Source organism: Ranitomeya imitator, chromosome 2 (genome assembly GCF_032444005.1).
Source record: "Ranitomeya imitator isolate aRanImi1 chromosome 2, aRanImi1.pri, whole genome shotgun sequence".
NCBI lineage: Eukaryota > Metazoa > Chordata > Amphibia > Anura > Dendrobatidae > Ranitomeya > Ranitomeya imitator.
In genome coordinates, this window is record NC_091283.1 from 833643444 (window position 1) to 833668078 (window position 24635).

At 43.0% G+C, this 24635-nt stretch overlaps 1 protein-coding gene across 1 annotated transcript in view; it reads left to right on the forward strand.

The window, feature by feature from the left end:
- The first annotated feature begins 407 nt into the window (after positions 1 to 407).
- The window catches only part of GPR162 (G protein-coupled receptor 162), a 38727-nt gene continuing 14499 nt past the window's right edge, over positions 408 to 24635 (forward strand). Inside the window, exons 1-2 of the mRNA XM_069754148.1 lie at positions 408 to 520; positions 15423 to 17161. Of these exons, the coding sequence (XP_069610249.1) occupies positions 16322 to 17161 (840 nt within the window). The 5' untranslated portion in view covers positions 408 to 520; positions 15423 to 16321. The remainder of the gene's footprint in view (positions 521 to 15422; positions 17162 to 24635) is intronic.

Here is a 24635-nt window from a genome sequence, read left to right on the forward strand (position 1 = left end):
TATCCCTGTCCCTGGCTCTATATCCCGAGTCCTCCGCACAGGAGCTCACATTCTATCCCTGTCCCTGGCTCTATATCCCGGGGTCCTCCGCACAGGAGCTCACATTCTATCCCTGTCCCTGGCTCTATATCCCGGGTCCTCCGCACAGGAGCTCACATTCTATCCCTGTCCCTGGCTCTATATCCCGGGGTCCTCCGCACAGGAGCTCACACTCTTTCCCTGTCCCTGGCTCTATATCCCGGGTCCTCCGCACAGGAGCTCACACTCTATCCCTGTCCCTGGCTCTATATCCCGGGTCCTCCGCACAGGAGCTCACACTCTATCCCTGTCCCTGGCTCTCCTCCTCCTGGTCCCTCATCCTCTCTCCGCCCTGTTGCTGTTCCTCCTCCTCCTCTTCTCTGTAGGCTGTGTTCACATGCAGCTGCTGCTTCCCCCTCGGGTGTGTGAGCGTGCTATGTAATGACACAGTCCGTGAGACACACAGAGATGCTTCTGTCTCCATGGCAGCGCTAACTAGAAGGTAAGCCTCTACCGCTGTGGCTTGGAGCATCTCCCCTTCTGTCCCCCATTTTTCACATCTGCGCCCCCTTCTTCATCATCCCCGGTAGCCTCCACTCTGGACCCTCTCCCCTCCATATATCATCAGCGATCCCCAATAATCGACATGGTGGTCGTCCGTCAGCCTGGCATCTGCCTGTCCATCGCTGTCATCCCTCCTGTCATCTCATTGTGTCTCCTCATTATCCCGGATCACTTGTCCTCGGCTCTCAGCGACTCCCAGCATCCGCTTTCTTCCTCCGCGCTCCTTTCATCCTCGCCGTTTCATCTCTTTATTCTGTGTCCCTGATTCTCCTTAATTCCAGGTCTCCCGGTTACTCCCTCAGTCGCCCCATAATTGATATTCCGCCGTCATTCCCTCTCTCCCTGTAATTCCATATTTCTCCATCACTCCCTCTTTTTTTAACCATTGCTTCTATTTTTATAAGCTCCGTGCATTTCCACATCTACATATATCCCGTATACCCTAAAACTATCGTCCCCATCATCGCTCCCAGCAGAATTTCACACTTTACTATCGCAGTCACACACGTATAATTTCTATATAATCCTCGTCTTCCTCTATATCAAATCAAGTTCCCGCTTCTCCCCATATTTAATGACCGTCCTGATCAATATTCCTCTGTCCATGGTCCTGTAGCTGTGGAGTTAGTGACCGTCCCTCGTGCAGTCACCATGTATACCTATCATTACCTCATATAGCCAGTTACCCTATGTAACCTTAGGACCCCCGCCATATAGGACCCCCGCCATATAGGACCCCCTGCCGTCACACATCAACCACTCCTCTAACAACCGATGCCCCACTGTACAACCTTACCCAGCATGTACCGACTGCGTCTCCCCACTATAGCCCTACACAACCTGTCCCCGCTATAACCCTACAATATGTCACCTTCCACCTTACCCCGTAGTGAATGGCTGCATTCATTTTACTATAACTCTATAACGTGTCACCACCAGCGCTCCGCTCACTCCACAGATCTACCGTGTAACCAGACAGGACTATGACCCCACTATATACGCCTGCCATAAAACCTCTGTACAGCTCCTCAGATTGTGCCCGCCATTCTCCTATGTTACCCTATAAAACTCTAACCCCTGACATGTCACCATTAGTGCATATTGCCGTGCTGCTATAATCCCACAATATAAAGCTCCCGTATAATCTGTCATCCTACTGAACCCCTATAATTTATCAACATTATTGCATGCACCCTGTGTCATCCTATACTTTATGATCTCTGCACCCTGCAGTTTACTGCCACCATTCTCCCATTATAACCTGTAGCCTCTGACCCCAAACATAACCCTACAATATATACCCGCTATATGATCTCTGCACCCTACATAATATACCCGCTATATGATCTCTGCACCCTACATTATATACCCACTATATGATCTCTGCACCCTACATTATATACCCGCTATATGATCTCTGCACCCTACATTATATACCCGCTATATGATCTCTGCACCCTACAATATATACCCGCTATATGATCTCTGCACCCTACATTATATACCCGCTATATGATCTCTGCACCCTACATTATATACCCACTATATGATCTCTGCACCCTACAATATATACCCGCTATATGATCTCTGCACCCTACAATATATACCCGCTATATGATCTCTGCACCCTACAATATATACCCGCTACATGATCTCTGCACCCTACAATATATACCCGCTATATGATCTCTGCACCCTACATTATATACCCGCTATATGATCTCTGCACCCTACATTATATACCCGCTATATGATCTCTGCACCCTACATTATATACCCGCTATATGATCTCTGCACCCTACAATATATACCCGCTATATGATCTCTGCACCCTACATTATATACCCGCTATATGATCTCTGCACCCTACATTATATACCCGCTATATGATCTCTGCACCCTACATTATATACCGGCTATATGATCTCTGCACCCTACATTATATACCCGCTATATGATCTCTGCACCCTACATTATATACCCGCTATATGATCTCTGCACCCTACAATATATACCCGCTATATGATCTCTGCACCCTACATTATATACCCGCTATATGATCTCTGCACCCTACATTATATACCCGCTATATGATCTCTGCACCCTACATTATATACCCGCTATATGATCTCTGCACCCTACAATATATACCGGCTATATGATCTCTGCACCCTACATTATATACCCGCTATATGATCTCTGCACCCTACAATATATACCGGCTATATGATCTCTGTACCCTACATTATATACCCGCTATATGATCTCTGCACCCTACAATATATACCCGCTATATGATCTCTGCACCCTACATTATATACCCACTATATGATCTCTGCACCCTACATTATATACCCGCTATATGATCTCTGCACCCTACATTATATACCCGCTATATGATCTCTGCACCCTACATTATATACCGGCTATATGATCTCTGCACCCTACAATATATACCCGCTATATGATCTCTGCACCCTACATTATATACCCGCTATATGATCTCTGCACCCTACATTATATACCCGCTATATGATCTCTGCACCCTACATTATATACCCACTATATGATCTCTGCACCCTACATTATATACCCGCTATATGATCTCTGCACCCTACATTATATACCCGCTATATGATCTCTGCACCCTACATTATATACCCGCTATATGATCTCTGCACCCTACAATATATACCGGCTATATGATCTCTGCACCCTACATTATATACCCGCTATATGATCTCTGCACCCTACAATATATACCGGCTATATGATCTCTGTACCCTACATTATATACCCGCTATATGATCTCTGCACCCTACAATATATACCCGCTATATGATCTCTGCACCCTACATTATATACCCGCTATATGATCTCTGCACCCTACATTATATACCCGCTATATGATCTCTGCACCCTACATTATATACCCGCTATATGATCTCTGCACCCTACATTATATACCCGCTATATGATCTCTGCACCCTACAATATATACCCGCTATATGATCTCTGCACCCTACATTATATACCCGCTATATGATCTCTGCACCCTACAATATATACCCGCTATATGATCTCTGCACCCTACATTATATACCCGCTATATGATCTCTGCACCCTACATTATATACCCGCTATATGATCTCTGCACCCTACAATATATACCCGCTATATGATCTCTGCACCCTACAATATATACCCGCTATATGATCTCTGCACCCTACATTATATACCCGCTATATGATCTCTGCACCCTACAATATATACCCGCTATATGATCTCTGCACCCTACAATATATACCCGCTATATGATCTCTGCACCCTACATTATATACCCGCTATATGATCTCTGCACCCTACATTATATACCCGCTATATGATCTCTGCACCCTACATTATATACCCGCTATATGATCTCTGCACCCTACATTATATACCCGCTATATGATCTCTGCACCCTACAATATATACCCGCTATATGATCTCTGCACCCTACAATATATACCCGCTATATGATCTCTGCACCCTACATTATATACCCGCTATATGATCTCTGCACCCTACAATATATACCCGCTATATGATCTCTGCACCCTACAATATATACCCGCTATATGATCTCTGCACCCTACATTATATACCCGCTATATGATCCCTGCACCCTACATTATATACCCGCTATATGATCTCTGCACCCTACATTATATACCCGCTACATGATCTCTGCACCCTACAATATATACCCGCTATATGATCTCTGCACCCTACAATATATACCCGCTATATGATCTCTGCACCCTACAATATATACCCGCTATATGATCTCTGCACCCTACAATATATACCCGCTACATGATCCCTGCACCCTACAATATATACCCGCTACATGATCTCTGCACCCTACAATATATACCCGCTATATGATCTCTGCACCCTACATTATATACCGGCTATATGATCTCTGCACCCTACAATATATACCCGCTATATGATCTCTGCACCCTACAATATATACCGGCTATATGATCTCTGTACCCTACAATATATACCCGCTATATGATCTCTGCACCCTACAATATATACCCCCTATATGATCTCTGCACCCTACAATATATACCCGCTATATGATCTCTGCACCCTACATTATATACCGGCTATATGATCTCTGCACCCTACAATATATACCCGCTATATGATCTCTGTACCCTACAATATATACCCGCTATATGATCTCTGCACCCTACAATATATACCCGCTATATGATCTCTGCACCCTACATTATATACCCGCTATATGATCTCTGCACCCTACAATATATACCGGCTATATGATCTCTGCACCCTACAATATATACCCGCTATATGATCTCTGCACCCTACAATATATACCCGCTATATGATCTCTGCACCCTACAATATATACCCGCTATATGATCTCTGCACCCTACAATATATACCCGCTATATGATCTCTGCACCCTACATTATATACCGGCTATATGATCTCTGCACCCTACAATATATACCCGCTATATGATCTCTGCACCCTACAATATATACCCGCTATATGATCTCTGCACCCTACATTATATACCCGCTATATGATCTCTGCACCCTACAATATATACCCGCTATATGATCTCTGCACCCTATATTATATACCCGCTACATGATCTCTGCACCCTATATTATATACCCGCTACATGATCTCTGTACCCTACAATATATACCCGCTATATGATCTCTGCACCCTACAATATATACCCGCTATATGATCTCTGCACCCTACAATATATACCCGCTATATGATCTCTGCACCCTACAATATATACCCGCTATATGATCTCTGCACCCTACATTATATACCCGCTATATGATCTCTGCACCCTACAATATATACCCGCTATATGATCTCTGCACCCTACATTATATACCCGCTATATGATCTCTGCACCCTACAATATATACCCGCTATATGATCTCTGCACCCTATATTATATACCCGCTACATGATCTCTGCACCCTATATTATATACCCGCTACATGATCCCTGCACCCTACAATATATACCCGCTATATGATCTCTGCACCCTACATTATATACCCGCTATATGATCTCTGCACCCTACAATATATACCGGCTATATGATCTCTGCACCCTACAATATATACCCGCTATATGATCTCTGCACCCTACAATATATACCGGCTATATGATCTCTGTACCCTACAATATATACCCGCTATATGATCTCTGCACCCTACATTATATACCCGCTATATGATCTCTGCACCCTACAATATATACCCGCTATATGATCTCTGCACCCTACAATATATACCCGCTATATGATCTCTGCACCCTACAATATATACCCGCTATATGATCTCTGCACCCTACAATATATACCCGCTATATGATCTCTGCACCCTACATTATATACCGGCTATATGATCTCTGCACCCTACAATATATACCCGCTATATGATCTCTGCACCCTACAATATATACCCGCTATATGATCTCTGCACCCTACATTATATACCCGCTATATGATCTCTGCACCCTACAATATATACCCGCTATATGATCTCTGCACCCTATATTATATACCCGCTACATGATCTCTGCACCCTATATTATATACCCGCTACATGATCTCTGTACCCTACAATATATACCCGCTATATGATCTCTGCACCCTACAATATATACCCGCTATATGATCTCTGCACCCTACAATATATACCCGCTATATGATCTCTGCACCCTACAATATATACCCGCTATATGATCTCTGCACCCTACATTATATACCCGCTATATGATCTCTGCACCCTACAATATATACCCGCTATATGATCTCTGCACCCTACATTATATACCCGCTATATGATCTCTGCACCCTACAATATATACCCGCTATATGATCTCTGCACCCTATATTATATACCCGCTACATGATCTCTGCACCCTATATTATATACCCGCTACATGATCCCTGCACCCTACAATATATACCCGCTATATGATCTCTGCACCCTACATTATATACCCGCTATATGATCTCTGCACCCTACAATATATACCCGCTATATGATCTCTGCACCCTACAATATATACCCGCTATATGATCTCTGCACCCTACATTATATACCCGCTATATGATCTCTGCACCCTACAATATATACCCGCTATATGATCTCTGCACCCTATATTATATACCCGCTACATGATCTCTGCACCCTATATTATATACCCGCTACATGATCTCTGTACCCTACAATATATACCCGCTATATGATCTCTGCACCCTACAATATATACCCGCTATATGATCTCTGCACCCTACAATATATACCCGCTATATGATCTCTGCACCCTACAATATATACCCGCTATATGATCTCTGCACCCTACATTATATACCCGCTATATGATCTCTGCACCCTACAATATATACCCGCTATATGATCTCTGCACCCTACAATATATACCCGCTACATGATCCCTGCACCCTACAATATATACCCGCTATATGATCTCTGCACCCTACATTATATACCCGCTATATGATCTCTGCACCCTACAATATATACCCGCTATATGATCTCTGCACCCTACAATATATACCCGCTATATGATCCCTGCACCCTACATTATATACCCGCTATATGATCTCTGCACCCTACATTATATACCCGCTACATGATCTCTGCACCCTACAATATATACCCGCTACATGATCCCTGCACCCTACATTATATACCCGCTATATGATCTCTGCACCCTACAATATATACCCGCTATATGATCTCTGCACCCTACATTATATACCGGCTATATGATCTCTGTACCCTACAATATATACCCGCTATATGATCTCTGCACCCTACATTATATACCCGCTATATGATCTCTGCACCCTACATTATATACCGGCTATATGATCTCTGCACCCTACATTATATACCCGCTATATGATCTCTGCACCCTACATTATATACCCGCTATATGATCTCTGCACCCTATATTATATACCCGCTACATGATCCCTGCACCCTACAATATATACCCGCTATATGATCTCTGTACCCTACAATATATACCCGCTATATGATCTCTGCACCCTACAATATATACCCGCTATATGATCTCTGTACCCTACAATATATACCCGCTATATGATCTCTGCACCCTACATTATATACCGGCTATATGATCTCTGCACCCTACAATATATACCCGCTATATGATCTCTGTACCCTACAATATATACCCGCTACATGATCCCTGCACCCTACATTATATACCCGCTATATGATCTCTGCACCCTACATTATATACCCGCTATATGATCTCTGCACCCTACATTATATACCCGCTATATGATCTCTGCACCCTACATTATATACCCGCTATATGATCTCTGCACCCTATATTATATACCCGCTACATGATCTCTGCACCCTATATTATATACCCGCTACATGATCCCTGCACCCTACAATATATACCCGCTACATGATCTCTGCACCCTACAATATATACCCGCTATATGATCTCTGCACCCTACATTATATACCCGCTATATGATCTCTGCACCCTACATTATATACCCACTATATGATCTCTGCACCCTACAATATATACCCGCTATATGATCTCTGCACCCTACAATATATACCCGCTATATGATCTCTGCACCCTACAATATATACCCGCTATATGATCTCTGCACCCTACAATATATACCCGCTATATGATCTCTGCACCCTACAATATATACCCGCTATATGATCTCTGCACCCTACATTATATACCCGCTATATGATCTCTGCACCCTACATTATATACCGGCTATATGATCTCTGCACCCTATATTATATACCCGCTACATGATCTCTGCACCCTATATTATATACCCGCTACATGATCCCTGCACCCTACAATATATACCCGCTATATGATCTCTGTACCCTACAATATATACCCGCTATATGATCTCTGCACCCTACAATATATACCCGCTATATGATCTCTGCACCCTACAATATATACCCGCTATATGATCTCTGCACCCTACAATATATACCCGCTACATGATCCCTGCACCCTACAATATATACCCGCTATATGATCTCTGCACCCTACAATATATACCGGCTATATGATCTCTGCACCCTACATTATATACCGGCTATATGATCTCTGCACCCTACAATATATACCCGCTATATGATCTCTGCACCCTACAATATATACCGGCTATATGATCTCTGCACCCTACAATATATACCGGCTATATGATCTCTGCACCCTACAATATATACCCGCTATATGATCTCTGCACCCTACAATATATACCGGCTATATGATCTCTGCACCCTACATTATATACCGGCTATATGATCTCTGCACCCTACAATATATACCCGCTACATGATCCCTGCACCCTACAATATATACCCGCTATATGATCTCTGCACCCTACAATATATACCGGCTATATGATCTCTGCACCCTACATTATATACCGGCTATATGATCTCTGCACCCTACAATATATACCCGCTATATGATCTCTGCACCCTACATTATATACCCGCTATATGATCTCTGCACCCTACAATATATACCGGCTATATGATCTCTGCACCCTACAATATATACCCGCTATATGATCTCTGCACCCTACATTATATACCCGCTATATGATCTCTGCACCCTACAATATATACCAGCTATATGATCTCTGCACCCTACATTATATACCCGCTATATGATCTCTGCACCCTACAATATATACCCGCTATATGATCTCTGCACCCTACAATATATACCCGCTATATGATCTCTGCACCCTACATTATATACCCGCTATATGATCTCTGCACCCTATATTATATACCCGCTACATGATCTCTGCACCCTATATTATATACCCGCTACATGATCCCTGCACCCTACAATATATACCCGCTATATGATCTCTGCACCCTACATTATATACCCGCTATATGATCTCTGCACCCTACAATATATACCCGCTATATGATCTCTGCACCCTACAATATATACCCGCTATATGATCTCTGCACCCTACAATATATACCCGCTATATGATCTCTGCACCCTACAATATATACCCGCTATATGATCTCTGCACCCTACAATATATACCCGCTATATGATCTCTGCACCCTACAATATATACCCGCTATATGATCTCTGCACCCTACAATATATACCCGCTATATGATCTCTGCACCCTACAATATATACCCGCTATATGATCTCTGCACCCTACAATATATACCCGCTACATGATCTCTGCACCCTACAATATATACCCGCTATATGATCTCTGCACCCTACAATATATACCCGCTACATGATCTCTGCACCCTACAATATATACCCGCTATATGATCTCTGCACCCTACAATATATACCCGCTATATGATCTCTGCACCCTACAATATATACCCGCTACATGATCTCTGCACCCTACAATATATACCCGCTATATGATCTCTGCACCCTACAATATATACCCGCTATATGATCTCTGCACCCTACAATATATACCCGCTATATGATCTCTGTACCCTACAATATATACCCGCTATATGATCTCTGCACCCTACAATATATACCCGCTATATGATCTCTGCACCCTACAATATATACCCGCTATATGATCTCTGCACCCTACAATATATACCCGCTATATGATCTCTGCCTCTTAAAGCAATCCCACAATTTAATCCTTGGTCCCCTACTTATCCTTACAGCATTCAAGCTCTGACCCCAACCATAACACTACAATATATATAACTCGTCACCGTACAATCCTGCAGGGCATCACGGTGGTTCAGTGGTTAGCACTATATGGTGGCTTGTACAGTATGTGCCAATCATCTAACAGGTTATCAGCGAGGTACCATCACTGCACAGTGTATAACCTTCATTATCTACCCTAAACCAGGGGTGTCAAACTGCATTCCTCGAGGGCTGCAAACAGGTCATGTTTTCAGGATTGATTTCCTTGTACTGCACAGGTGATAATTTAATCACCTACACAAATAATGAGTTGGTGATTAAATTATCACCTGTACAGTACAAGGAAATCCTGAAAACATGACCTGTTTGCAGCCCTCGAGGAATGCAGTTTGACACCCCTGCCCTAAACCCACAGTGTATAACCTCCATCATCTACCCTAACCCTCCAGTTTATAACCTCCATCATTTACCCTAACCCTCCAGTGTATAACCTCCATCATCTACCCTAACTGTACAGTGTATAACCTCCATCATGTACCCTAACCCTCCAGTGTATAACGTCCATCATTTTCCCTACCCCTCCAGTGTATAACCTCTATCATCTACCCTAACCCTCCAGTGTATAACCTCCATCATCTACCCTAACCCTCCAGTGTATAACCTCCATCATCTACCCTAACCCTACAGTGTATAACCTCCATCATCTACCCTAACTGTACAGTGTATAACCTCCATCATGTACCCTAACCCTCCAGTGTATAACTTCCATCATCTACCCTAACCCTCCAGTGTATAACCTCTATCATCTACCCTAACCCTCCAGTGTATAACCTCCATCATCTACCCTAACTGTACAGTGTATAACCTCCATCATGTACCCTAACCCTACAGTGTATAACCTCCATCATCTACCCTAACCATACAGTGTATAACCTCCATCATCTACCCTAACCCTACAGTGTATAACCTCCATCACTTACCCTAACCCTACAGTGTATAACCTCCATCATCTACCCTAATCCTACAGTGTATAACCTCCATCACTTACCCTAACCCTACAGTGTATAATGTCCATCATTTACCCTAACCCTCCAGTGTATAACCTCCATCATCTACCCTAACCCTCCAGTGTATATCCTCCATCATCTACCCTAACCCTACAGTGTATAACCTCCATCACTTACCCTAACCCTACAGTGTATAACTTCCATCATCTACCCTAACCCTACAGTGTATAACCTCCATCATCTACCCTAACCCTACAGTATATTACCTCCATCATCAACCCTAACCGTACAGTGTATAACCTCCATCATCTACCCTAACCCTCCAGTGTATAAGCTCCATCATCTACCCTAACCCTCCAGTGTATAACCTCCATCATCTACCCTAACCCTCCAGTGTATAACCTCCATCATCTACCCTAACCCTCAAGTGTATAACTTCCATCATCTACCCTAACTGTACAGTGTATAACCTCCATCATGTACCCTAACCCTCCAGTGTATAACTTCCATCATCTACCCTAACCCTCCAGTGTATAACCTCTATCATCTACCCTAACCCTCCAGTGTATAACCTCCATCATCTACCCTAACTGTACAGTGTATAACCTCCATCATGTACCCTAACCCTACAGTGTATAACCTCCATCATCTACCCTAACCATACAGTGTATAACCTCCATCATCTACCCTAACCCTACAGTGTATAACCTCCATCACTTACCCTAACCCTACAGTGTATAACCTCCATCATCTACCCTAATCCTACAGTGTATAACCTCCATCACTTACCCTAACCCTACAGTGTATAATGTCCATCATTTACCCTAACCCTCCAGTGTATAACCTCCATCATCTACCCTAACCCTCCAGTGTATATCCTCCATCATCTACCCTAACCCTACAGTGTATAACCTCCATCACTTACCCTAACCCTACAGTGTATAACTTCCATCATCTACCCTAACCCTACAGTGTATAACCTCCATCATCTACCCTAACCCTACAGTATATTACCTCCATCATCAACCCTAACCGTACAGTGTATAACCTCCATCATCTACCCTAACCCTCCAGTGTATAAGCTCCATCATCTACCCTAACCCTCCAGTGTATAACCTCCATCATCTACCCTAACCCTCCAGTGTATAACCTCCATCATCTACCCTAACCCTCAAGTGTATAACTTCCATCATCTACCCTAACCCTCCAGTGTATAACCTCCATCATCTACCCTAACCCTACAGTGTATAACCTCTATCATCTACCCTAACCCTCCAGAGTATAATATCCATCATCTACCCTAAGCCTACAGTGTATAACCTCCATCATCTACCCTATCCCTACAGTGTATAACCTCCATCACTTACCCTAACCCTACAGTGTATAACCCTTATCATCTACCCTAACCGTACAGTGTATAACCTCCATCATCTACCCTAACCCTACAGTATATAACTTCCATCATCTACCCTAACCCTACAGTGTATAACCTCCATCACTTACCCTAACCCTACAGTGTGTAACCTCCATCATCTACCCTAACCCTACAGTATATAACCTCCATCATCTACCCTTACCGTACAGTGTATAACCTCCATCATCTACCCTAACCCTCCAGTGTATAAGCTCCATCATCTACCCTAACCCTCCAGTGTGTAACCTCCATCATCTACCTTAACCCTACAGTATATAACCTCCATCATCTACCCTTACCGTACAATGTACAACCTCCATCATCTACCCTAACCCTCCAGTGTATAAGCTCCATCATCTACCCTAACCCTACAGTGTATAACCTCCATCATCTACCTTAACCATACCGTGTATTACTTCCATCTACCCTAAATGATTGGCTGACAAGCAGCCTGCTGACATTGGACACACATAGTTATTACCGCACGTACGGTATATAGCGTTCCTTCCATTCGGCAGCCCGTCCCACCTTATGACCCAGTGGCCAGGTCTTCTATTAGTTTCCACTTTGGTTGGACCAGTACATAACTTCCGTCCGGGCAACGACAGAGTGAACTTTGAATGATGATTTATGGCCATTGGATCTGGGTAACTCAATATTTGCGGTATTAAATATCCATAACAGCCTTCTCTGGGATCTTCTCCTGCCAAGGAGGACAAATGATTGATGCTCGGGTGCGGGATGCCCATTGAGCAATGCCAGATACATTCACTCAAATGCAAAACCACAAACCCTAAATCTTCTCTTTTCAGCAGGGCTGAGCCAGAAGATGCAGGGTGGATGTGGCAGTCAATAAAACACTTGTAATTTCATAGGCAGGAAAGCTCGTAAAATCTAAAAGGATTACGTGAGATATAATGGATATTAGTGCAGTGCGGATGTGGCTGACACCAAAGCCTACTCGGCAAAAGTTCCGGATTTGCCAGGACAATCCTGTTGTCTGACCCTTAAGACGGATGGAGCTTATTTAAACATTGCCCCCAAAAAAGGATTTTTTAAGGCATTCCTTGATGGTAACATATGCCCCAATTTTGGGGAATAAAAAAGCATTTTCAAGTTTGCAGTAAAGCAGCACTCTGGAAAATTGAATAAAGTAGAGGCCGTCATGTAAAGCTTGTGTATACTTGTATCAGCCATGTGCTATTTCGGGTCTGTCTGCCATGTTGGCTCATTCTGTTGCTCTGATATCTTTTCTCTAATGCAGAGTACATTTCCCATAATGCACCCTGCTTTGCAGAAGAGGTGGAGTCTCATCACATTGCACTTACACTGCTCCGAGTCTTCTCTAATGGCAACAAGTGGTAGTCTCATGTGATGCAGCTTAAATTTGTCACCCTGGCTCCTTCTTGTGAAAGGTTTCTACCTGACAGTTTTTCCAAGCAGGAGGCAGAGAGACATGCTGAAGCTGTAGGATACGCAGAAGGTTCTACACACAGCACTTACAGATATAAGAAAAAGGCAATAAAAATCAAGGGTGTTGATAACTGCAGCTAATCAGTGTATCACTGGCAGAAGTAATATATTTAGCTGCATGTGGGGACATCTAGAGGAATAAGCAGAGTGAAGCTTAGTAGGGAGGTCAGAAGGGATCTAATGATGTCATTCTGAGACTGACTTCCTCTGTACTCAGGAAAGCATGTACTAAACTGGTGGTCACCTTCCACAGATGTCTATAATGAAGGGTGGAAAATGTATGGACTCCAGTGCATTAGTATGAAACCTCCTACAGGTGGTGAGTTACTAATGTATATGCAGAAAACATTTCCGTCGTGCTAAATTAAAACTAAACAGAGGTCACGTGCCTTGTGTCCTCCACCACTTTTGAGATCTAGATGGCTTATATCATCCATATACTCAATGACCAGCATTTTCTAGTCTTCTCAAGGCCATTTGGTGATCCTATCCAAGCCCAAAAATAGGCGCAGAGGTAGCGTGTTTCTCTAACTTTTGAGTCTAATGCTCAGTTTTGAAGTCACTGACTTGGTGGTCTCCATAGCTTCCTATGATTTTAGTTTAGAGGACAATAAGCCTAGAAATGGGCCTTGGCCTTGGACGTTCTTTTAGCTGGGTAATTGCAGTTCCTTGAACATAGTTGAATGTGGAGACTTAAGCCTGGGTCAGAGAAGAGCAGTGCTTGCCTGAGTTATAGCAATCTGTGGAGGTCCTCCTAACATCTGGACACCCACCAAGAAAAACTTCTGTCCTGTTCTAATCGACTGGGGATCGTATCACTTTCAGGTAATTTATCGAAAACTAGGTGGAAAGATTAAAGCAAAAAAAAATGTGTATATATGTATAGGGTAGACATATGTGAGAAGGTCCCATTCTTGACGTCTAATTGACCACCTCCGATGCGAGGAATCAAAGAGCTTCATGAGGAGAACATACAAATCTGGAACAGAAATCTCAGCAAGGGGTTTGATCTCTCCATGGAGCACTCTCACTCAGTCTTGCTTGGGCTCTTTAGTTTTTCATTTCTTAGTCTTAACGTGCGCCATTATTTGTGTCAGAGGGAGAGAGACGGCCAGACGTGCTCTATCATGATATTTTTCTTGGTCTTCCCTTAGGAGACGTTCTTCGGGGATTCCACGTCAAGCATTAGAAGTGGTATGAGCTCTCTCACAGAGAGTGACGGCAATTATCACAAGACTGTGTGCCATTCCCAAGACGCTACTGGGAATCCGCGGAGAAAAAGGAGGCGAGCACAAAGCGGAGGAGACGGCACATATCGACAAGAGACTGCAAGGAGTTGGCTTACGGAAAGCAACCAACATATTTCAAAAAGGCTCCTAGCCAAAATTGACTTCCCGGAATGGAAAGTTGATGGACCAAGAGATGGGAAATATAGGGTAGAACGTTAGTAAGGACTTTACAGAAGTCAGAGGTGGAAACGTTGCTAGAAATTTGCACATTAGCGGTGGAGATGTGGGACCTGTAAAGTGACCAGAAGGCGTTAGAAGAGCCTTGCACGGGTGAATGGTGGAAAAAGGGCGTTTGGGAGGGTAGAAATGATTGAAGAGTCCAAGGAAGTAGAAAGTATAGAAGATAATTTGCTTGAAGAATAGAGTAGGAAGAAGACCAACTAATGGTCACAGGAAAGTCTGGGTAGCGGGAAAGGTGAGCAGAAAGGTTGGCGGTGAGTGACCAAGTGTCGGGAGATAAAGGTGGGTTTGGTAAGTTTGGCCAAGTCTATGACTAGACAGTAAGAAATTGAAGAGGTAGAGGAACACAAAGGGTTACAGGGGGTTTAAGGAGAAATGTGGAAGGCAACAACGGAGGGTCAAAGTCGAGGATAGAATTTTTGAAGAGTGGTACACTAATTTTATTTGGCAGAGGAAGATTTTTGCATTTGAGAAACTCAGTTTATAAAAGGGCAAAAAATAAAAAAAAAATAAAAAATTGAAAGCAGCAAAGAGCAAAAATTGAAGAAGGAATCAACAACACAATATCGACTTTCGCCCTTAAAATGCCACGAGCCTCTGATCAGGATGAGGCCGATGAGCTTTATCAGAACAACTCAGTGTCATGGCTGGCATGCGGTGCTCTGTCGTTACTTGCCAACGCCTGGAGCATCCTGAGTTTGGCCAGCCGCGGCGGGAGCGGCCAGCGCCCTCGCCCTCTGGAACTGCTGCTCTGCTTGCTGGCAGGAACGCATCTCCTCATGGCCGCTGTGCCCTTATCGTTGTTTTCTGTGGTGCAGCTGAGAAGAAGACATTCTCCGGGTTATGAATGGAATGAGGGATTGTGCAAGGTGTTTGTGTCCACGTATTACACGCTAGCGCTGTCCACGTGCCTGACCGTGGCCTGTCTGTCCTATCATCGGATGTGGATGGTGCGCTGGCCTGTCAGTTACAGGTTGGGTGGTGCACGAAGACAGGCATTGCAAGGGGCTCTGGGAATCTGGGCAGCTTCTTTCGTGCTGTCCACGTTGCCATCCATCGGGTGGCACGACAACGCCCGCAGGTTCTACACCCGTGGTTGCCACTTCCTGGCTAGTCGGATTGGATTGGGTTTCGGGCTGTGCTTCCAGCTCCTACTGTTAGGCGGGGTGGGCACGGGCCTTGGATGCCTCGGAGTGACTATATACCACGCTTGCTGCTGTCCGGCCTCTGGGAACAGAGGAGGGAGCGGGGACGGTGGGGCGGAAGGGATGCTGGAGGTCCCGGCCATCGTAGTGCAGGACGCTCAGGGAAAGAGACGCTCATCACTGGATGGGTCAGAATCACCCCGGACGGCAGCGCAGGTCACCGGACTGGTTGGGGGCATTGTGCTGCTGTACGATGCACTCACTGGGCTACCCATATTGGTGAGACGGGCACATTTGGTTTTGCTTATTTATTTATTTTCATTATTTACCAGCAAATGTTTTTAATTTATGCTGCAGAATTTCTCTCCTAATCTTTTCCTTAGCGACCCAGCTAATTCTTATCATTCAGACAACTCACAGAAAGCTGCGAGTGCTCAGTGTCAGTAGGTGGCCGGTCAGCCGAGTATTTTTGTCGGTCATTACGGTCTGTAAATGTAATCTCCATCGTGAGTCATTCGCTTCTGTCTAGTGGTATAGAGACAGGGATTGGGAATCGTCCAGCCCCTCCGTAAAGAATGGCAGACTCTTCCGCAACGCCGAAAATGATGCAACGGTGGACAATTATTTATGGGGTGCAGGTTAGGTCAGTTATGGGTTCAGCTATTTAGTTCAGGTCCAGAAAATTCCTTATCTACAGGACTGACAAAGCCGGCAGAGCGCTGAAGGCTATAATCTCCGTGAGTCCCATAGATAATGGACGACTGTTGAGGGAATCGGCCCTGTCGTTCTCGTATGGAAACAAGCTGAAAATCCATTCTCAGCTGCCTTCTGTCACAATGTACACGTCGGTAACTAGTCCAACATGGCAGCAACAAAATCTTTCTCTCTCGTAAACTGGTCCTTAAAGGGAATCTGTCAATATGTTTCTGCTATGTAAACTGTGAGCAAAAAAAATGTAGAGGAAGAGACCCTGATTCCAGTGATGTGTCACTTACAAGACTGTAGTTTTGTTTCAATAAAATCAGTGTTTTATCAGCAGGCAGGACATTATCACTAAGGGACTAGGTGTCTCGTGCCTCCTGGTCCAACCCTGCCCCCATCACTGATTGGTAGCTTTCTGCCTCTGCACAGCGTCCACAGAAAGCTGCCAATCAGTGGTGTGAGGCGGGGTTATACAGAGCTCTGCATTCGGAGCTCTGCTACATCTGCCGCAGAGAAAACTGTGCTTGTGTCAAAATGACAGCACACAGATCAGCGAGTGATACATCGCTGGAATCAGGGTCTCTGCCTCTACATTGTGCTGCTCTCAGATTATATAGCAAAAATCTGCTGACAGATTGCTTTGAATGCAGCTGTGTGAGCAGGACTAGATCAGGTTGGCCCCATTTATGTCACAGTGGTCTTCCTGTGCAGTAGAGGGGCGGCTGGCACCAGGGCTTGGGTGAGGTGGGTCTGCGGCCGCAGCCCCCGCCGTGGATACCCCCCTGTCTAGCTCTCTACAGCCGCTACCTTCCATCTTGTGTTCTCCCTGATAAACACCTACTCACTTCTCCTACACAATCTGCCTTTCCATTCCTTGTCTGCCCACTCCCGGCTCCTCTCTCATGGCTGCGCTCGGCTCCTCCACCCTTCATTCCTCCAGTAATGAGCTTAGAACTTGTACACCAGCCAATAATTCACCTTCCAAATCCATCCTCTTAATTAACGCTTCTCGTATTAATGATCTCACATTGCTCTGGGATGGATGGGACAGTATTACCGGAGTAATGCACACCGACAGCCGCTAATGGCAGGGGGCTGAGCCGGGCGGGGGTGTAGGTGGCTGCAAGGGGCACCACTGGGGCAGGGGTGCCATATTTATGCCTTAAAAAAGGGGGGCACATCCATGATTGATGGTCCAGTGCATGGACCGGCTGCAGGTCCTCTGGTCATCCTCATGGGCAAATATGGAGTTCGGGTCAGGAGCCGCGCAGCCGGTCCGTGCTCAGACGGGGAACCATGGACGTGTGGTTCTAACCAAGAGGACTTTTGAAAGTCGGAGCATTTAGAAAAAGCTCAAAAGACTAAACACACCGCATTCTGGGAACAAGAAGACGTTTTTATACAGAAATTAATGTTTATTCTTTTAAAAGTTTTTAAACTGTTTCTTTTTTTAATGAGATTTTCATTGCAAAAAAATGACGGTAAAAAGCAGAGTGTGAACATAACCTTGGGACATTGTCACACGGTGTTTTTGCTGAGTATTTGGAACGAAAATTTCCAAGTTTTCGAGCAGTTTTGAGTCTTTGAGGAGAATTTTAGAAACTCTGCTTCAAAAAGAATTCATTGACACTGCGCCTTTTTCTGCAATCTGCCTCTTTTTTCAAACAGAACGTACTAAAGATCGCTGCCTGTATCTCTCGAGTTTTGTAAGAACTGAAGCTTTTTTGTTGTTTGCGGAAGGTTTTTTCCAGCGTTTTTTTTTTCCATCAGTGTGGATTTTCACATCTTTTTTTTTTTTGCATTTTACAGGTGTTTTCCTTTTAACCGATAAAGAAAACCATAGCGTTCTCTTTGGTCGGAGACATAAAAAAACAAATATTCGAGGTCCTCCGGCCGTTTTTATTATCTTTCCCGCTGACTTGGATCCTCAGAACAATACACAGTGTGAACGCACCCTTACGCTATGGGCAAATTTAATTTTTGTTGTTGTTGAGTTTTCAGAACAGAAACTGAATGGAAATGCAAATTTACGTTTTAAAATTTGGAGGAGGATATGGAACGTTTCTGCTCAGTTTATGTTCCAAAAACTCCTTGAAAAACTCATGCTCCGTCTTATGTCACTTCTAAGGCTATGTGCACACGTTGCAGATTTGCCTGTGGAATTTCCTGTGCAGATTCTGAATTTCTTGGCAGAAAACGCAGGCCAGAATCTGCTCCTTTTTTTGGTCTGTGCACACGTTGCAGATTTATGTGCGGATTTTTTCCTTTTTTTTTTACCCCTGCAGATTTCTATTATGGAATGGGTGCAGAAACGCAGCAGAACTGCACAAAAGAAGTGACGTGCTCCTTTTTTGAATCTGCTGCGTTTTCAGTGCAGATTTTTCCGCACCATCATTTTTGTTTTGCCATTGATTTACATTGTACTGTGTAAATCACTTGCAGATCTGCAGCGTTTCTGCGCGGAAAAAAAAGCTGCAGTCCTGCAGGAAATCTGCAACGTGTGCACATAGCCTTACAGGAAACCCTGAGGCAGTTAGAAGTAGTGACATACTTATCCTCCTCTATACACGGCGGTAGAGCCGCTGCAAAAACTACGACGCCGTCTCCAAATTAATGACCGCCTACGTTTTCCTACAGCATCGAACAGACACTATGTGCACACAGCCTTAAAGAGTTTCTGCTCCAAAAACTCAGCAGTGAACGCACCCTCAGAGGTTACGCCTTGTTATCTTGCCATGTCCCCACCTCTATAATTTGCTCTATCTTTACCCCATCACACCTGCGTCGCCCTCCTCCCTCGCTGTCCCTTCCCCCGTCCTGCCCTGTCTTCCCTGGATGCCTCCCTGGTTTATCCCTTCGTTCTTCCTCTCGTTAATTATTTTAACAATTAACGTAATAATCTGTTTCACTTAATTAGCGGTGCGGAGGCTGCTCCTTGCGAATGGTTAACCCCGCGTTTGCGTCTCGCTCTTCGCCCTTCGCTTATTAAGTGTCAGCGCTCCCGTTACAATCAGATCCGTTCTGATATTTGACCTCAAAGACCCTCCTGGGAGTTGTAGTGTGATTACAGCTGTAGTACGCGCGGTCTGACATGTGACTGCGCTGTTAGCTGAACGCCGGATTACTACTGTGCGGGGACGGAAAGCAATTTAGGAAATAAAGCCGCCATATCATGTCCAGAACACATTGCGCTATAATACCCGGCGATGGACGTGATGAGAATATTTCGAGGGATTTTCTGGGTTTTATAAACATGAAGCTTAATCGTTATGTAATGAAAAGTTATACGACTTTCCAATACGCTCTGTGTATCAATTTATTACCGTTTCCAAGATTTCTGCTGGTTCTCATGGAATAGAAGCCATTTTTGTTTTCAGAGGCTGAAAGCAGCGCTCATTTGCTACAATTGTATCCAGTCTTGTGAGCGAGAATGAAGCTGATACATTCTAACTGGACTGATACATTGAAGCAAACTTTCAGGATAGGCGATCGGTGCTGCTGATAGATTTAAAGGGGTTGTCTATGCATACTCTGACATTGCAGAAACACCAGAGCATTATGGGTATTTCTTGCAGTAACTAAGCCAAGAGAGTATCGCACCAAGCCCCGCCAAATACACGACATGGGATGATGGCTGGTTTTCTACCGCCCAGTTTGCACTAGCGTTAGTCCACACTTGATGTCAGATCAGGTTGGACAACCCCTTTAAGAAGTATAAAATCTTGACAGGTTGTCAGTCACTGGGGATCAAAAAGAGTGTTTCCATTCACTAACAGCAAGTAGAGACCTTTAAAGGGATATTCGGCCTTAGGCTACAAGTCTGAAGTCACTCTATGTGACTGCAGACTTGTGAAATCTCACATCGCGCACACTGCACACTGTGAGGATTTTCCGATTCTCCAGGAGAGGGATCATGTGACTGCACGTATGTGATTTGCATACTCCCTGCCACATTCCGACTAGACGTGCACGGCCTCTCTACACTTGCATTGAGCGAGGCCACATAAGTCTAGTAGGCACGTGACTGCAGATATGCAAATCTCATACTTGTGGTCACGCGACCACTGAACAGCTCCATTGTAGACATGTTATTCGTCTGGTCTCACGCCAGAGTGGATCACAGTGTGTTCTGCAGTCTGGATCCCAACAATCAGAAGTGATCTATGGAGTAACCCAACAACAAATGTTCAATTTCTCTGCAGTGCCACCACAGGTGAAATGCAGTATTACACGGCCGGCACTGAAATCAATGCATTGTCCATGTAGTGTAGAAAAGTGTCGGGTCCTCCAGAGCAAGAAATTCTCCTGAAGACCAGGAAGGGGGGATCGTCCTATAATACTCCACAATTTACTAATAGGGTATTTGGAAATTGGTTTCCTAAAGCAGATTCCACTCCAAAATCCATAATTACCGGTAGATACACCATGTTAGGTTCTCCCTCCTGTATTTATGGCTTTATTTTCTGCTTTGCACCTCGTTAGACAACAATGTTTATTGATTTTCTGCTGTAATTCGCTGTATAATAATGGAAGAAAATCGTTCTACATTCGACAGCGCCATTGAATTCCAATATGCAAGAATAGTCAGAATGGATGAAAGACAATAAGAAAATCATAAGAAAAAAAGCCCAAAATTCTGAAGGAAGCAGTGGTGACATCAATGCTGGGCAGTGCGCTCACCTGTAAGAGTACACTAGTGGGAGAGCGCTCTGCCCTGCTGCTGAGCTCCACCAGTATTATAGTAGTTATATTCTTGTACATAGGGGCAGTATTATAGTAGTTATATTCTTGTACATAGGGGGCAGTATTATAGTAGTTATATTCTTGTACATAGGGGCAGTATTATAGTAGTTATATTCTTGTACATAGGGAGCAGTATTATAGTAGTTATATTCTTGTACATAGGGGGCAGTATTATAGTAGTTATATTCTTGTACATAGGAGCAGTATTATAGTAGTTATATTCTTGTACATAGGGGCAGTATTATAGTAGTTATATTCTTGTACATAGGAGCAGTATTATAGTAGTTATATTCTTGTACATAGGAGCAGTATTATAGTAGTTATATTCTTGTACATAGGGGGCAGTATTATAGTAGTTATATTCTTGTACATAGGAGCAGTATTATAGTAGTTATATTCTTGTACATAGGGGCAGTATTATAGTAGTTATATTCTTGTACATAGGGAGCAGTATTATAGTAGTTATATTCTTGTACATAGGGGGCAGTATTATAGTAGTTATATTCTTGTACATAGGAGCAGTATTATAGTAGTTATATTCCTGTACATAGGAGCAGTATTATAGTAGTTATATTCTTGTACATAGGGGGCAGTATTATAGTAGTTATATTCTTGTACATAGGGGCAGTATTATAGTAGTTATATTCTTGTACATAGGGAGCAGTATTATAGTAGTTATATTCTTGTACATAGGGGGCAGTATTATAGTAGTTATATTCTTGTACATAGGAGCAGTATTATAGTAGTTATATTCTTGTACATAGGAGCAGTATTATAGTAGTTATATTCTTGTACATAGGGGCAGTATTATAGTAGTTATATTCTTGTACATAGGGAGCAGTATTATAGTAGTTATATTCTTGTACATAGGGGGCAGTATTATAGTAGTTATATTCTTGTACATAGGAGCAGTATTATAGTAGTTATATTCCTGTACATAGGAGCAGTATTATAGTAGTTATATTCTTGTACATAGGGGGCAGTATTATAGTAGTTATATTCTTGTACATAGGGGCAGTATTATAGTAGTTATATTCTTGTACATAGGGAGCAGTATTATAGTAGTTATATTCTTGTACATAGGGGGCAGTATTATAGTAGTTATATTCTTGTACATAGGAGCAGTATTATAGTAGTTATATTCTTGTACATAGGGGCAGTATTATAGTAGTTATATTCTTGTACACAGGGGGCAGTATTATAGTAGTTATATTCTTGTACATAGGGGCAGTATTATAGTAGTTATATTCTTGTACATAGGAGCAGTATTATAGTAGTTATATTCTTATACATAGGGGCAGTATTATAGTAGTTATATTCTTGTACATAGGAGCAGTATTATAGTAGTTATATTCTTATACATAGGGGCAGTATTATAGTAGTTATATTCTTGTACATAGGGGCAGTATTATAGTAGTTATATTCTTGTACACAGGGGGCAGTATTATAGTAGTTATATTCTTGTACATAGGGGCAGTATTATAGTAGTTATATTCTTGTACATAGGAGCAGTATTATAGTAGTTATATTCTTGTACATAGGAGCAGTAATATAGTAGTTATATTCTTGTACATAGGGACAGTATTATAGTAGTTATATTCTTGTACATAGGGGCAGTATTATAGTAGTTATATTCTTGTACACAGGGGGCAGTATTATAGTAGTTATATTCTTGTACATAGGGGCAGTATTATAGTAGTTATATTCTTGTACATAGGAGCAGTATTATAGTAGTTATATTCTTGTACATAGGAGCAGTAATATAGTAGTTATATTCTTGTACATAGGGACAGTATTATAGTAGTTATATTCTTGTACATAGGAGCAGTATTATAGTAGTTATATTCTTGTACATAGGAGCAGTATTATAGTAGTTATATTCTTATACATAGGGGCAGTATTATAGTAGTTATATTCTTGTACATAGGGGCAGTATTATAGTAGTTATATTCTTGTACACAGGGGGCAGTATTATAGTAGTTATATTCTTGTACATAGGGGCAGTATTATAGTAGTTATATTCTTGTACATAGGAGCAGTATTATAGTAGTTATATTCTTGTACATAGGAGCAGTAATATAGTAGTTATATTCTTGTACATAGGGACAGTATTATAGTAGTTATATTCTTGTACATAGGAGCAGTATTATAGTAGTTATATTCTTATATATAGGGGCAGTATTATAGTAGTTATATTCTTGTACATAGGAGCAGTAATATAGTAGTTATATTCTTGTACATAGGGGCAGTATTATAGTAGTTACATTCTTGTACATAGGAGCAGTAATATAGTAGTTATATTCTTGTA